General features: G+C 35.6%; 1 protein-coding gene across 1 annotated transcript in view; it reads right to left on the minus strand.

Annotated features, from left to right (window-relative positions):
* ZYG11B (zyg-11 family member B, cell cycle regulator) overlaps positions 1 to 15,619 on the minus strand; it is a 77,565-nt gene that overhangs the window by 13,291 nt on the left and 48,655 nt on the right. Inside the window, exons 7-12 of the mRNA XM_081056116.1 lie at positions 12,917 to 13,016; positions 12,638 to 12,688; positions 10,318 to 10,479; positions 10,157 to 10,204; positions 940 to 1,137; positions 754 to 806 (exon numbers count right to left, since the gene is read on the minus strand). Of these exons, the coding sequence (XP_080912242.1) occupies positions 754 to 806; positions 940 to 1,137; positions 10,157 to 10,204; positions 10,318 to 10,479; positions 12,638 to 12,688; positions 12,917 to 13,016 (612 nt within the window). The remainder of the gene's footprint in view (positions 1 to 753; positions 807 to 939; positions 1,138 to 10,156; positions 10,205 to 10,317; positions 10,480 to 12,637; positions 12,689 to 12,916; positions 13,017 to 15,619) is intronic.

A 15,619-nucleotide genomic window follows, 5' to 3' on the forward strand; every position in this document is an offset into this window, starting at 1 on the left:
AAAAATAGGTAGAACATATGTTGGAGGAATCAAAAATGTTGGCAGCATTAACATTTATGAAGTAAACAACAAAAATAAGTTGTAATAATACTACTTATGCAGCAATCTGGAATACTTCAGGTAATTAGTAACTTAGCTATCAAGTCACCTAATTGTCATAAACAGAGTTAGGCATCCAGCATGAACTTTAATAAATTATTACAAACTGTTTACCCAAACTAATTTGGTACTGTTTCTAGTTCTTTCAATGTGTCATCTTGCTTTGGACCTCCTTGCATTAATATACTGCTTCCTATTCCTAAAATCTTCTGCCCCTACTTAATTTTCTCTGAAAACTCAGCTCATGATTCACTTCCTCTGGAAGCTTTTCCTATTTTGCAGTGCAGATTTAAGTACTCTCATCTTTAATTTTATAGCTTTCTATGCACAAAACTAGTGTAATAGTGAATTATATCTCATTTACATTTGGTCTCCCTTACTAGGCTGTAAAGTTCTTGTGTGTAGGCACCACGTCTTACTCATCTTTGAATTTCAAGAGCATAGAACAAGTCCCTGGCACTTGTCTTCAATAAATGTGGAAAGAAAGAAGGACTGATGAATGACAGGTAGCAGAAAAGTAAAAATACTTTGCTTCTTTTAATGCCAGTAGGAAGATACATGTCTGAGGAAAAAATTATATATCTACTAGGAATGACCTCTAGGCAAGCAAAATGACTAGGTTATTGGCTTAATATTAATTATCTTGCTAATTACCTGTATGCTACCATCTCACACTCCGGAGTTGGCCATTTCAAAATAGCTGAATGCTGCAAGACACAAGACACACAAGAAAGGATTACAACAGTTATTTAGCACTGCATTATTGCATTATGAGGCTTTGACAGTTTAATGACTGTGGATGTTGTTTATATGCTTCCAGAAAACACCAAATGACCCTACCAGATCATCCAGGAGAGAATTCCTCTGGCTACGGCTCAACGTCCAAGCTTGTTCACCTCTAGATATCAAATGGGCAATAATTCCTGCTGCAAAGTAACTGACTTCCACTTCAACACTATGTAGGAGGCTACTGATGTGGTCTATAAAATCCTTCCACATTAATTCAGAATGTAATTCTTGTACTTCAGCTATATTGTTCTGGAAAGAAAAATATGATATAAAAATTAAAGTAGTCTGTATAGTAAATGGCTAAAAGATCCTTTGTATTCTGAGAAACAACAGAGATTTCAATGATTGAAATATGTATCGGCATATAGACAACAAGTGAAAACTGTTGCTATGTTAGCATAGAGGGATTATGGGTGATTTTTTTTCTCTTCTCTTAAAACAATAAAATAATAAATAAACAGCAGTGAGTTCCTTTTCAGGTATAATGACAATATAGATAACCTAAAAATTTCCTGATACATAATATCTAGAAGTGCTGGGTGAAAAACAGCTAACAGCCTATGAATATGTAACTTTATTTGGTGGGATAAAAAGCAAACAGAGAACCAAACTGGAGTAGTAACAGGCCATCACTGACCTGCAGGGGCAGAGATCTGGGTTTTAATAGCCATGCAAAGGCATAGGTAAGGGCTAGAAATTGGAACTAAGACTTCACATACAAAGCAAGGATTTTCAAAGTTTTACACTTCAATAAAAGAGTGAACTGACATGTATACACGAAGTAGACCCTATTGTAATCTGGTCTCTGGTCTAAAAGGAAAAGTCTTCCCTTGTAATTTATAACTAGGGGACTATCCTCATGCAAGACAGTTGTTCAAATTATACTATCTATGTGGTCGGGAGAAACTCCAAACTGAGAAAAATCATAGAGAGATAGGAGGAAAACCAGGAAAGTTTGGTATCTAGAAGCATCCATTTGTTTGAACAATATAGTGATCTTGTGTCTTAAAATTTCATAGTCTTAGACCTCCAGTGACTGCCAAAGTTTGCCTGCTAGCCTACAGAAGGTAGGTGTTTTATTTGGACTTGGGGTATGCTGGCTTCCCTTGGCAGTATATAAGGAAGACCTCTGTTCACATGGGAAACAATTGAGGGGTTTCCAGTTTATAACATGGTTGATCTTCTCCCAAAGGATCTAAGATCCAATTTACTTGGATCTTAGATCAGTACTCTGAAGACGAACCCTAATTTTTTTGTAATTAATTTTTAAAAAATTTTAAATTAATTTTTATTTTTCAATTACAATTGACATTCAATCTTATTTTATTGTGTGTCTCCAAAAATAAGACCTAGTCGGACCTTGCATCTTTTGGAGCGAAAATTAATATAAGATTCCGTTTTATTTCAATATAAGACCCGGTCTTATATTAATTTTTTCTCCAAAAGACGCATTAGAGCTGATGGTCCGGCTAGGTCTTATTTCAGGGAAACACGGTATATTAGTTTCACATGTATAGCATAGTGGTTAGACATTTATATAATTTATAAAGTGATTCCCCCTGATAAATCTAGTGCTCACCTGGCACCATACATAGTTTTTTACAATATTGTTGACTACATTCCCTATGCTGTACTTTATATCCCTGTGACTATTTTTTAACTACCACTTTCTACTTCTTAATCCCTTCACCTTTTTCACCCAACCCCTCAACCCCCCTCCCATCTGGCAACCATCAACATGTTCTCTGTATCTATGAGTCTGTTTCTGTTTTGTCTGTTTGTTTATTTTGTTCTTTAGATTCCACATATAAGTGAAATCACATGGTATTTGTCTTCCTCTACCCGACTTACTTCATTTAGCATAATACCCACCAGGTCCTTCCATGCTGTTGCAAATGGTAAGATTTCATTCTTTTTTATGGATGAGCAATATTCCACTGTATATATGTATCACTTCTTCTTTATCCGGTTGTCTATTGATGGGCACTTAGATTGCTTCTATATCTTGGCTATTGTAAATTATGCTGCAATGAACATAGGGGTGCATATATCTTTTTGAATTAGTGTCTGGATTTCTTTGGATAGATGCCCAGAAGTGGAATTGCTGGATCATAAGGTAGTTCTATTTTTACTTTTTTGAGGAACCTCCATACTGTTTTCCATAGTGGCTGCACAAATTTACAATCCCACCAGTAGTGCCTGGGGATTTCTTTTATTTCACATCCTCACAAACACTTGTTTATTGATTTATTGATGATAGCCATTCTGACAGGTGTGAGATATCTCACTGTGGTTTTAATTTGCAATTCTCTGATGATTAGTGACATTGAGCATCATTTCATATGTCTATTGGCCATTTGTATGTCCTCTTTGGTAAAATGTCTATTCAGGTCTTCTGCCCATTTTTCAACTGGATTTTTGTTTTGTTTTTGGTGTTAAGTTGTGTGAGTTCTTTGTAAATTTTGGGTGTTAACCCCTTATCGAATGTATCACTGGCAAATGTCTTCTCCCAGTCGCTAAGTTGCCTTTACATTTTATAGATGGTTTCCTTTGCTATGCAACAACTTTTTAGTTTGATATAGTCCCATTTGTTTATTTTTTCTTTTGTTTCCCTTGCCCAAGGAGATATATCAGAAAAAATATTACTAAGAGCAATGTCAGAGAGTTTACTGCCTATGTTTTCTTCTATGAGTTTTATGGTTTTGGGTCTTATATTTAAGTCTTTAATCCATTTTGAGTTTATATTCTTGTATATGATGTAAGAAGGTGGTCTAGTTTCCTTTTTCTTGCATGTATCTGCTGGTTTTCCCAACACCATTTATTGAACAGTCTATCTTTACCCCACTGTATATTCTTGTTTCCTTTCTCATAGATTAACTGAACATATAGGCATGGTTTTATTTCAATGAATCCTCATTTTTAAAACTTCACTTGATTATGAAATCATAATTCTCTTCCTAACACATTGATTCCATTTCTTAGGAACCAAAATCCTTGGCCTTTCATTGTGAAGACTATCATTCCCTAGTTTAAGTCATTCTATAATAAATGATAACGAAAGGCATCGTGTTCAAATATATTCTCTAATGACTAGTAACCTTTGTTCTCCAACCATGGAAAAGAGTGAGGGTAGAAAAGTTTAACAATACTCACTACATGAATGTGTATAATCTTGTAGTTTTCCATCAGCATCAATGATTAATCAGTGTCTCCTATGCCCCTCGCTAATCTCAGATATTCAAACAAGAAAAGGCGTTTAACATTCATGTTTTATACTCTTTTCTATTTATATATTTTTTAACACAGCATGTATCATTTTTATAGTAACAAAAAAGAAAAGGAATACATGCCTTTTTAAAATTAAAAACAAAAAAACAAAAAGGGCAGTCTTCCTTCTCCTCCAACTTGATAGAAAGAAATACAAATACCCTCTGAGAAGGACACACCTTGAACTCAAAGCCCCACAGAAGATAGCCCATCACAATGCTAAATTACAATTCACAATTAAAACGATCCACAATGAGTGAGAATCATCAAACATAAGAATGGATTAGACCCCTCCCAAGAACCACATGTAACTACAAGATAGTAACTGATGAAAAAAGTAGAAATATATACAAACATACACACACACACACACACACACACACACACGCACACACACAATTCACTATTAAAACAAACAAAAAACCAACAACAAAAAAGGAAATATTTAGAATATAACTTCAAAAGAATTATGGTTATTCTTTCCTGCTATAAGCATGTTACTAGAAAATCAGACAAAATATATAAGAGAACTGTTTTTAGACAGTCGACAACAGACTATACAGGAATGTGATCTATAAGAGAAGGTATTCAAATGGGGCAGTTTCCAGATTGCTATGTATGTGAGGGAAACCGAAAGAGAATCTGGCAGTTTTTCTGAGTTGCGGAGACAGAGATCAGAGTTCAAGGCGGCCAAAGCAGCAAAATTTGTAGAACAGAGTACTGGAAAGGAAAAAGCTCCAGAAAGAAAGAGAGAAAAATACCTGCAGAGGAATCACCTCAATTTTTTGGCTTGAGTACTATTACGATGTGAAACTCCATGAGGCTAGGAAAAGAACCACCAGAAGCTGTATATGTACAAATCCCAAGTCACACAGGGTTAGGAATAGGTCACATTCCCACCAGGCAGAGTGAAGAGATCTCATAATAAACAAAGCATTGGATAATAGTAATGGGGCTAAATTATATGAGTGCTAGAGTGAAGGCTGATCTGAATCTATTCTAACAAAGCAAATAAATAAGCTTTGAAAAGAATGACTTGATCTGTGAGTAGATTAACTGCATGCCAGAACAAAGTCCAAGACTCTTTAAAGGAAAACAACAAATTCCAGCAACAACAATGTAAATTTCACAATGACTGGCATCCAATCAAAAATTACCAGGCATACAAAGAGTCAAGAAAATATGATCCACAACTAGGAGAAAAATCAACCTATAAAAATGGACCCAGAAAGTAGAGAGAGGGAGGGAGGTTATCACTTTGTGAGGGGTATAAATGTCTAACTATTACATTGTTTTGTACACCTGGAACTAATTTAAAAAAAAAAAAAATCTCCCCATCACTCATTAAAAAAAAAAGGACCGAGAAATAACAGAGATAATAGAATAATTAGACAAAACTTAAAACAGTTACTATGTTATAAATATGATTCAAGATGAAAGGAAAGAAAGTCTGAGGGGAGAAGAAAATGAAAATATGAAAAGATCTAAATGTAACTTCCACAAAAAAAATGAAATGAAAAATATACTGGATGAGATTAACAGCAGTGAGATACTGCAGGAGGGGAAAAAAACAACAACAATCAAACAGCGAACTGAAAAACATCCAAGCCAAAAAACAGAAATAAAAAAACAAAATAAAACAAAACAAAAACCAACCTGGGAAAAAAGCCTATAGAATACTTCTATGACCGATGAGACAACATCAAGCAATCTAACATACATGTAATGGGAGACTCAGAAAAAGAGATGAGACAGGATACAGAAAAAAATACTTGAACAAATAATAGCCAAAATTTTCCCAAATTTGATGAAAATTATAAATTCCAAAACCAAATTGAAATAAAAAGCCCACTTAAGATTTCAATAGCCAGCAAAAATGTATCTTGAAAATGAAAGCAAAATAAAAAAACTTTTTCATGTAAACAAAACCTAAGTAAAAATTCATCACCAACATACCTACACTAAAAGAAATGTATTTTAAAAAATATGTAGGTAAATATAAAAGACAAATTTCTCATTATTAAATCTAATGTAAGATTGAGAGGATTCCTGCTTCTGTGGCGAAGATGGAGTAAAAGGGGCCAGATTTATTCTCCTGTATGAAATAAAAAGACACAAACATGAAACAACAGTTTTCAAGATACTGGACATTAGGTAATAAAGAACAGTGACCTTTAGAGTTGGAAAACAAACAAGATGAGATACTGCCTTGAGAGAGTTTCCAGGCTGTGGCACAGGGATTAGAACTTTAGCAGAACCCAGTGGATTCATGGCACTGATGAGGTGGATCTGTGAGTCCCAGGAGACCAAGGCAATTCATAGGACAGAAAACCAGAGAGAAGAGAACTGCACATAAATTGAATCCAGAAGCTGCTGAAAGAAACACTCTGTTCAGCAAAGTACTGACCAGAGCATGACTGTGAAGAAACTTATATGAGTAAGAAAAGAACCATCATAAAATATTAGAGAAAAGTTCCAGCACTCACAGAGGGCCAGGAATAGCGCTTGTTCTCACCATTCAGTCTGGAAAAACTCTTAATTCATGGGGAATGGGTAAAGAGTACTCAAGAAGGTCTTGTCTCAGTACTACGTATAGAATAATTAGCTCCAACTGCTCTGGAACTTCCTAATAAATCATGAAACTAACTTCCAAAATGATCAAACTGTTTAAAAGTTAGTTGTATCCCAGAACAAAGTGCAGGAAAAAAAAAATCCAGCACCTAAAAGTTAAACTTCACAATGGCTGGCAACCAATCAAAAACTACCAGGCATACAAAGTAGCAGGAAAACTCAACTCAAAATAAGAAGAATAATCAATCATTTGAAACTGACTCAGAATTGACACATATGTTAAAATTAGCAGAGGAAAAAAAGTAAAACAGTTATTACAAATATATTTTGTATGTTCAAAAGTTAAGTAGAAACATGGAGGATATTAAAAAAAGACTCAAATTGAACTTCCAGAAAAGAAAATGACGATGTCTAAGATGAAAAGTACCCTAGGTGGTATTACCAGCAGATTAGACATTGCAGAAGAAAACGACTACTGAATTAGAGAGAGGCATAGCAATGGAAACTACCCAAACTGAAACATACATAGAGAAAAGAACAAAGAAAATTAAAAGACCACCAATGAGCTGTGGGACAATTTCAAGCAGCTTAATATACGAGAAACTGTAGTCTTCAAAAGACTCCAGTGCATTGGGGACAGGGGAGGGTGCAAACATGTTTTTTGAAGAAATAATAGCCAAAAACTTTTCAAACTTGATGAAACATGAATTAGTTACATCAAGACCACATCATTATTAAATTATTCAAAACAGTTGCTAATCTTAAAAGTAGCCAGAGGAAAAAAATCATGTACATAGAAAGGAATAAAGATAACAATGACATCGGATTTCTCATTGGAAAGATGCAAGTCAGAAAAAAGCTAATAAACATCTTTAAAGTACTGTCACCTAGAATTCTGTACCTGGCAAAACTTTTTTCAAAAACAAAGGTTACTTGGCCATGAAAAAGAATGAAATCTTACCATTTTGTGACAACATGGATGGTCCTAGAGGGTGTTATGCTAAGTGAAATAAGTCAGACTGAAAAAGACCAATACCATATGATCTCACTTATATGTGGCATCTAAAGAACAAAGTAAACGAACAAACAAAATAGAAACAGATTCATAGACACAGAGAACAAACTGATGGTTTCCAGAGGGGAGAGGAGTTAGGGAGTTGGGTGCAAAAGGTGAAGGGATTAAGAAATACAAATTGGGGACTGGCCCAGTGGCTCAGGTGGTTGGAGCTTTGTGCTCCCAACTCCGAAGGCTGCCGGTTCAAATCCCACATGGGCCAGTGGGCTCTCAACCACAAGGCTGCCTGTTCAAATCCCGCAAGGGATGGTGGGCTGCGCCCTCTGCAACTAAAATTGAACACAGCACCTTGAGCTGAGCAGCCACTGAGCTCCCAGATGGCTCAGTTGGTTGGAGCATGACCTCTCAACCACAAGGTTGCCGGTTGGACTCCCGCAAGGGATGGTGGGGGCGCTCCCTGCAACTAACAATGGCAACCGGACCTAGAGCTGATCTGTGCCCTCCACAACTATGATTGAAAAGACAACAACTTGAAGCTGAACGGTACCCTCCACACAACTAAGATTGAAAGGACAACGACTTGACTTGGAAAAAGTCCTGGAAGTACACACTGTTCCCCAATAAAGTCCTGTTCCCCTTCCCCAATAAAATCTTTAAAAAAAGAAAAGAAATACAAATTGGTAATTACAAAATAGTCACAGACATGTATAGTACAACATCGGGAATATAGTAAATAATATTGTGATAACTATGTATATAGTGCCAGGTGGGTACTAGACTAATTGGGGGATCACCACATAAATTCTATAAATGTCTAACCACTATGCTGTACACTTAAAACTAATATAATATTGAATGTAAAAAAATAGTTTTAATAAAAAAATAAAAAGAATGGGTATTTCCTGAATTACAAAAAAAACACACACACAAAAAACAAACAAACAACAAAAAAACAAAGGTTAAATAAAGATGTTTGCAAACATATAAAAACTGAAGAATTCAGCAGCAGCAGACCCACACTACAAGAAATATTAAAGCATGTCTTTTCGGTAGAAGGAAAATGAAACGATGGCAATCTAGATCTACAAAGGAAAGAAAAGCACAGAAATACTAATTATTTAAACCTTAAAAAGTAATTGGCTAGCCCCTAGCTTTCCTAAAAATCCCTCTCTCATTGCTCAGTAGCTCAGAGTCTTGCATCTGGAAAACTAACACAATTCTACATTTTTATTTTTTTAAAGATTTTACTGGGGAAGGGGAACAGGACTTTATTGGGGAACAGTGTGTACTTCCAGGACTTTTTTCCAAGTCAAGTTGTTGTCCTTTCAATCTTAGTTGTGGAGGGCGCTGTTCAGCTTAAAGTTGTCCTTTCAGTCTTAGTTGTGGAGGGCGCAGCTCAGCTCCAGGTCCAGTTGCCATTGCTAGTTGCAGGGGGCACAGCCCACAAGTTGAACCAGCAACCAACTGAGCCATCGGGAGCTCAGCAGCAGCTCAGCTCAAGGTGCTGTGTTCAATCTTACTTGCAGGGGGCGGAGCCCACCATCCCTTGCGGGACTCGGAGTTGAACCGGCAACCTTGTGGTTGAGAGCCCACTGGGCCATGTGGGAATCGGACCGGCAGCCTTCGGAGTTAGGAGCATGGAGCTCTACCCGCCTGAGCCACCGGGCCGGCCCCTACTTTTTTCTAACTCACTAACCCATGCCTCCTATGATCTAGATCCTCAAGAATGGAGGTCTGTTCTGAAACGGCTTTTATCACACAGACATTTTGCTTATTGCAGTGATTAAAACATTTGATCCATAAGATGAAAGATCGAGTGTTTTAATCACTGCAAGGGCTCACTCTAACCTATACCAACATATTCATAGAATTATCTGATTTGTTAAGCAGTCTTTTGAGTAGTAATTATTAATTACCAAATACAGCATCTAAGAATACTTGTAGGTTAGTGACATTTTCTTTTTTTTTTCAGATTTTTTAAAAATTAAAATTTATTGGGGTGACAATGGTTAGTAAAATTACATAGATTTCAAGTGTACAATTCTGTAAAACATCATCTATATATCACACTGTGTTCACCACCCAGAGTCAGTTCTCCTTCCATCACCATATATTTGACAGTTAGTGACATTTTCTGATGAAATCTTTTTTCTGATTATAAAAATAAAACATGTTAACTGTGAATCTTTTTACTACACCAAAAAATATAAAGTATGTAATTTATATTTTTCCTTTAATGTGGTGAAAATCTTAGTATCTACATATCGTTTTGCACCCTGTTTTTTTCACTTAACAATATTGTATATATTTTCCAATGGCATTAAGTGTTTATAAACAGAGCAGCAACTTCAACATATTACCTCAGTCAGAAAATAATTATAGTTTTTAATTTAGCAGGAAATGCTTATATCTTACCAAAAGTCCTAGGACTTTCTGTTGAATGGATGATTCAGTTGGGAAAGACTGTAAAAAGAAAGAGAAAACTATAACTACCTAAAGAACTAAATATAATAAATAAATGCATAAGCCAATCAATCAATAAACATCAAAACTGTAGGCTAAATTCCCATTCTAACCTCTAGAACCCTCATGAAGAGTTCTAACCCTTGGTTTTCAATAAAGTGTCTGCAAGTGGTTGGAGATTCATCTGTGAGGTTCCAAAGTGCACTCAAGGTAAACTTCAAAGTAGTGTCCACTGAATTTTGATTGGTTTTCTGCTTCACTATTTGAAGAAGTTGCTGAAAGGAAAATAGAATTAATTTCTCATTATTCAATTGTTATTACAACTAGTATAAAACACAATTTCATGAGGATTAGTCTTATGGCTTAAAACATTTCCTGTAAAGGTTTTTATAAGTACGGCAAACAGCCTCTTGGATCAGACTTTTCCTTCAACAAGAAAAAAGTACAGGACCTTCATAAATACTTCTATATTATTTTGATCATACCTATAATCTACTCACCTGTAAATAAAATGAAAGCAAAATGATTAAAGCTTAGGACCAACTATCTTACCCAATTAGTCAAAACATATACTCATTTTAGATCCTGGGATAAAAAAGGTGGAAGAGAAAAAAAAAAAAAAAAAAAGAAAAAAAAAAAAAAAAAAAAAAAAAAAAAAGGTGGAAGAGGAAGAGGGAGGAATGAAGCAAACATTTATTAATCATCAACAAATTATATCTCAAATTGTAGTATTGCTATCCCCATTTTTTAGGAGAGGAAATTGAATTTGAGAAATACTACGTAATTTGATCATAGTCAGCTTAGTAAGAGAAAAGAATTGGAAGACCTAATTCTATCTAACTCCAACTTTTCCTAAGAAAAAAGAAAGGCCAAATAAAATACAATAATAAGAGAATTAAAGTCTGTATTAGATTTAAATAATAGCTTTGAAATTCCATTTGTAAATTATTTCTATCGTAGCTTTAACTTAAGAAATTTAAAGTTTGAAAGTTGTTTTTTTTAAGGAGGGCGCAATTCACAGTGGCCCATGCGGTGATCAAACCGGCAACCTTTGAGCTACCAGCACCACGCTCTAACCAACTGAACTAACCAGCCATCCCCAAGAAATTTAAAGTTTGAAAGATAAATGTTTTAAGACCTATATAAGACATTCATTATTTCATTTTTAGATTATATTTTTGGAGGTAAAAGGGAGCTCTGTTAAAACAGATACAAGGAAACATTAATGAACACTTATTAAAGTTTCAAACAATTCTAGAAAAAACTTTTTAAGAAACACAAACATTTAGGCGCAAATGTTAGGTAACATAGGCGCAAATGTTAGGTAACATAGATAAATGTTAGGTAACATTTAGGTGCAATTAGGCACAAGAATCAGGCTACCTGAGTTTAAATATAATCTCTGCATCTGACTAACTGTGTAACCTTGTTTGCCGATTTAATTTTTTGTTTCTTCATCTGTAAATTGCAGGTAATAAATAAGAGCCAAAAATAAAAACTAGCTATTATCATCATTACTACTACTACTAATTCTTGCTAATTCCTTTTAAACTGAGCTTAATTTTTCTCCAAAGCGTATGAGTGAACTACTTCCTTAAAATCTTTGAATATTTCCAGCCAAAATTACTTAAACACCCATATGACAATAAAAAGCCATATTTATAACTAAAATGTCATCCCTGAAAATACTTAAAATAAATAAACCCAGCATCCTTTTCTACTTATCTAATATGCACTATATTTTGTGCTAGACACTTAGCATGTATTCCTTCAATTAATCTTTTTTCCTTTTCATTTGATCTTCATAATAGTTATATATATTTTTTATCACCCTTAAGAAAATTTATGTGACTTGCTACAAATCACACCACTAGAAACAGAATTAGGAATACACCTAAATGTCAACTTAAGAATTCCTACTCTTTCCATTATACCACCACAACCTTCTCTTTACATTAATTTTTTCATTCATGTTTCTATTATTATATTAATACTTATTAGATTATATTATAACTATGTTTTCTTCATAAATTTAACATTATCACCAAATTTTAGAACTGGACAGGGTCTTCTTAAGGCTTATGTAAGTCCCAATAGTTCAGGTAATTTGTCTAAATTCACAAAGTGAGTTTACAAGTTAGATTCTAGATCATCTGACTTCTATCAGGGCTCTTTCCATCTCTGTTGAGGACTAAAGCTGCGTCTATGAAAGAAATGAATACACTCACGTAGGGGTAACAAAAATGACTTTTAGGAAAAGTTTTTAATTAGCAATACTCATGCCTCGGATAAACCTCATTGGCTATGATAGTGCCACTGCGCAAAGCTTAATAATTTTTAAAATATAAAACATCAGAAGATAGACAACATTGCCTGAAAACAATAAAAATGAAAACAGTCTGGTGGTCCGCACCAAGGAGATAACAAACTTACCCTGACAATGAAGAGCTCAGCACCAAGCTGCGCCGTTTGTTCTGTAGAAAGCTGCAAGCAAGCAGACAAAGTAAATGTTCAAGAACTCACTAGTGTTTGGTTTAACATCATTCACTGTAACAGACTCCAAAGATCAGACTAAAATCTCTGACCAATCTGGAATTCTGCAATATTGAATACAGCTTGAATAAGCAGGCTGGTAGAGAGGCTTACTAACCTTTGTGGCACACAGATTTTGAGGAAAATAATAACTGTAATGGGAAACAAGAGTTCAGGTACCTTGGCAGCCAGGATGGAAATGATAGCAACTGCCATCCTTTGCATGTTTTGATCCTCATGGTTGCAGAGCCATTGCATGACAAGCTTGGCTGCTTCAAACCTGAAAACACACAAAGGTTTTCATGAATTAATCCTGGAGGCCCAGGCACAGTTTCAGAGCCTCAGCTGGGAACTGACGCTATAATTTCAGCAGGTAAGAGGGAAAGTGAAAATTCCTCTTAATTGATAGAGAATAACAACTACATTACCCTTAAGTGTTCTGGAGATGGTACCTCATTAATTCTCACAACACTTTCTAAAAAACAAGTCAAAACTATTTGGCATTTACCTTCTAGAATTATAATATATTTCTATTCTATATTTCTATTTGGTAGTGATTTCTAAACTGCAGTAATAATTTAAGCATTTTCTGGATTCCTCACAGTACCTAGCACAATGGGAATTCATTCATTTATAAACATTTATGAGCCCCTGCTTTGTGCCAGATACTGTTCTTGGTGCTAGTGGTAGAGTAGTGAACAAAACAATATCTCTCCTTTCATAGGGCTTACACACTGGTGGGGAAAAAACATAATAAATCAGGTAATTAAGTAAAATTTATGGTATGATTAGGTACTGACATATGCTATAGAGAAAAAAATAAAGCAGGGAGACAAGAGATGAAATGTTGAAATTTTATGTAAGGCGGCTAGGGTAGCCTTCACTGAAACTTTTGATGTAGTAAGAGAATGAGCCATGTTGATATTTAGGGGAAAAGCATTCTAGGTAGAGGGAATGGGAAACACATGGACCCTGAAGTGAGAGTATGCCTGGAGCTTTTGAGAAATAGCATGGAGGCCAGCGAGGCCAGAGCAGAGAACAAAGGAAAGAGCAGTACTAAAAAATGAGGTCAGAGGTAACAGGGGAGACAGATCACAGTCTTGGTAAAGAATTAGCTTTTACTCTGAATGAGATGGAAAGCCACGGAAGGATTCTGAGCAGAGATATGACATGAACTGACTTACTTTTTTAACAGGATTATTCTATCAGCTGTGTGTCGAATAAACTTCAGGAGGGCAAGAACAGAAGCTAGGAGAGTATTTCAGAGGTGACCACAGTAATCCAGAAGAGAAATTTACTTTTAGTCTAATCCAAGTGATAGAAATGGAAGTGACCACAAATGGCCAAATTTTGGATATATTTTGAAGACAGAGCTGGATTTAGGGTGTGAGATAAGGAGAAAAATCAAGGATGGCACCAAGGAATATATGACTATTTACCAATTTCATCTTTCAAGACTCAGCTCAAATATCACTTCCGGTGAGAAGCTCTCCTTGACAAGTTTATCACTGTCTTCTCACTGCTCCTAGCACTTGTTTATAACTCGGTCAGAGACCTGTGATTATCTGGAGACTCACTAGAATCCCCCATTAGGAACATGAGTTCCTTTAGGGAATGGACTGTATCCTATTAAGCCCTTTATGACAAAGACCCAATACAGTACTCTATACACAAACAGTGTTTAATACATGTTGGCTGGATGATTATATTGGTGTAAATGAATTCTCTGCAACTTCCTTCAAATTTACTTTTACCTCCTTTCTATTCCTAAGGCCATTTTGATCAAGTCCATTATTGGCATTATCCCCCCGCCACACACACACACCACCACCACACACACACTGCAGTAGTTCACATGTCTTAAGTGCCTTTTAATCTACAGGTTTCTTTTACATCCCCCTCCTCCACACCCCACCTGCTTGCCATTTGTTTATTGAAGAAATTGGATTCTTTGATCTGTAGAGATTCCCAGTCTGAATTTTTCTGATTGCAGCCCTGTGGTTCTATTTAACATGTTCTACCATCTGTATTTCTTATAAATTGGTAGTTTGATTTATATTTAATCAGATTTATATTTAATTTTGGGAGGCAAAATTACTTCATTGATTGTGTTATGTTCTCTTGTCAGAAGACACATAATGTCCGGCTATCTCTCTTTTTGTAGTTTTAGCAGCCACTGGTGTGTTTATTACTTATATCCGTATGTTAATCGGGAATTGTAAAATGGTACTGTTCTAATCCTATCATTCTTTCTTCATTTATTAGCTGAAACACAAACAATCTAATACAGATAATATTTGACTGGCTAGTAATATAGTTATAATAGAAAAGATAGGATGTTTGATTCTTTCCCTTTATTTGCCAGTTTTCAAAACAATAAGTGGTTTACTACCATCCTTTAATGGTGACTAATTATTTGCGTGTGTGTGTTTTGTGTGTGTGCGTGCGTGCGTGCGTGCGTGCGTGCGTGTGTGTGTATAATACCACTTGCCAGGGAGTTTCATATTGAGGCATCCCGGAGAGCTGTCTAGAACTCCTTGAATTACCTCATGCTTCACCAGGGTCAGGGTTCATGATAGGGAATGTCACAGGGCTGAGCCTTCAGGATTAAGTAAGCCAGTGGAACCCCAGCCATGGGTCAGCTGCAGAGGTGGAAAATGAAGTAGGCCTTGATAGAATCAGTCCACCAACATTTATAAAAATGTTTTTTTCCCCACCCTACACTCCCTCTCCTTTGGCAACCATCAGCTTGTTCTCTATACCTATGGGTCTGTTTGTTTTGTCACTTATTTTGTTCTTTCAGATTTCACATATGAGTGAGACCAGACAGTATTTGTCTTTCTCTCTCTGACTTATTTCACTTAACATAATACCCTCTAGGTC

The sequence above is a fragment of the Rhinolophus hipposideros genome (assembly GCF_964194185.1).
Source record: "Rhinolophus hipposideros genome assembly, chromosome: 8".
In the NCBI taxonomy this organism is placed as follows: domain Eukaryota; kingdom Metazoa; phylum Chordata; class Mammalia; order Chiroptera; family Rhinolophidae; genus Rhinolophus; species Rhinolophus hipposideros.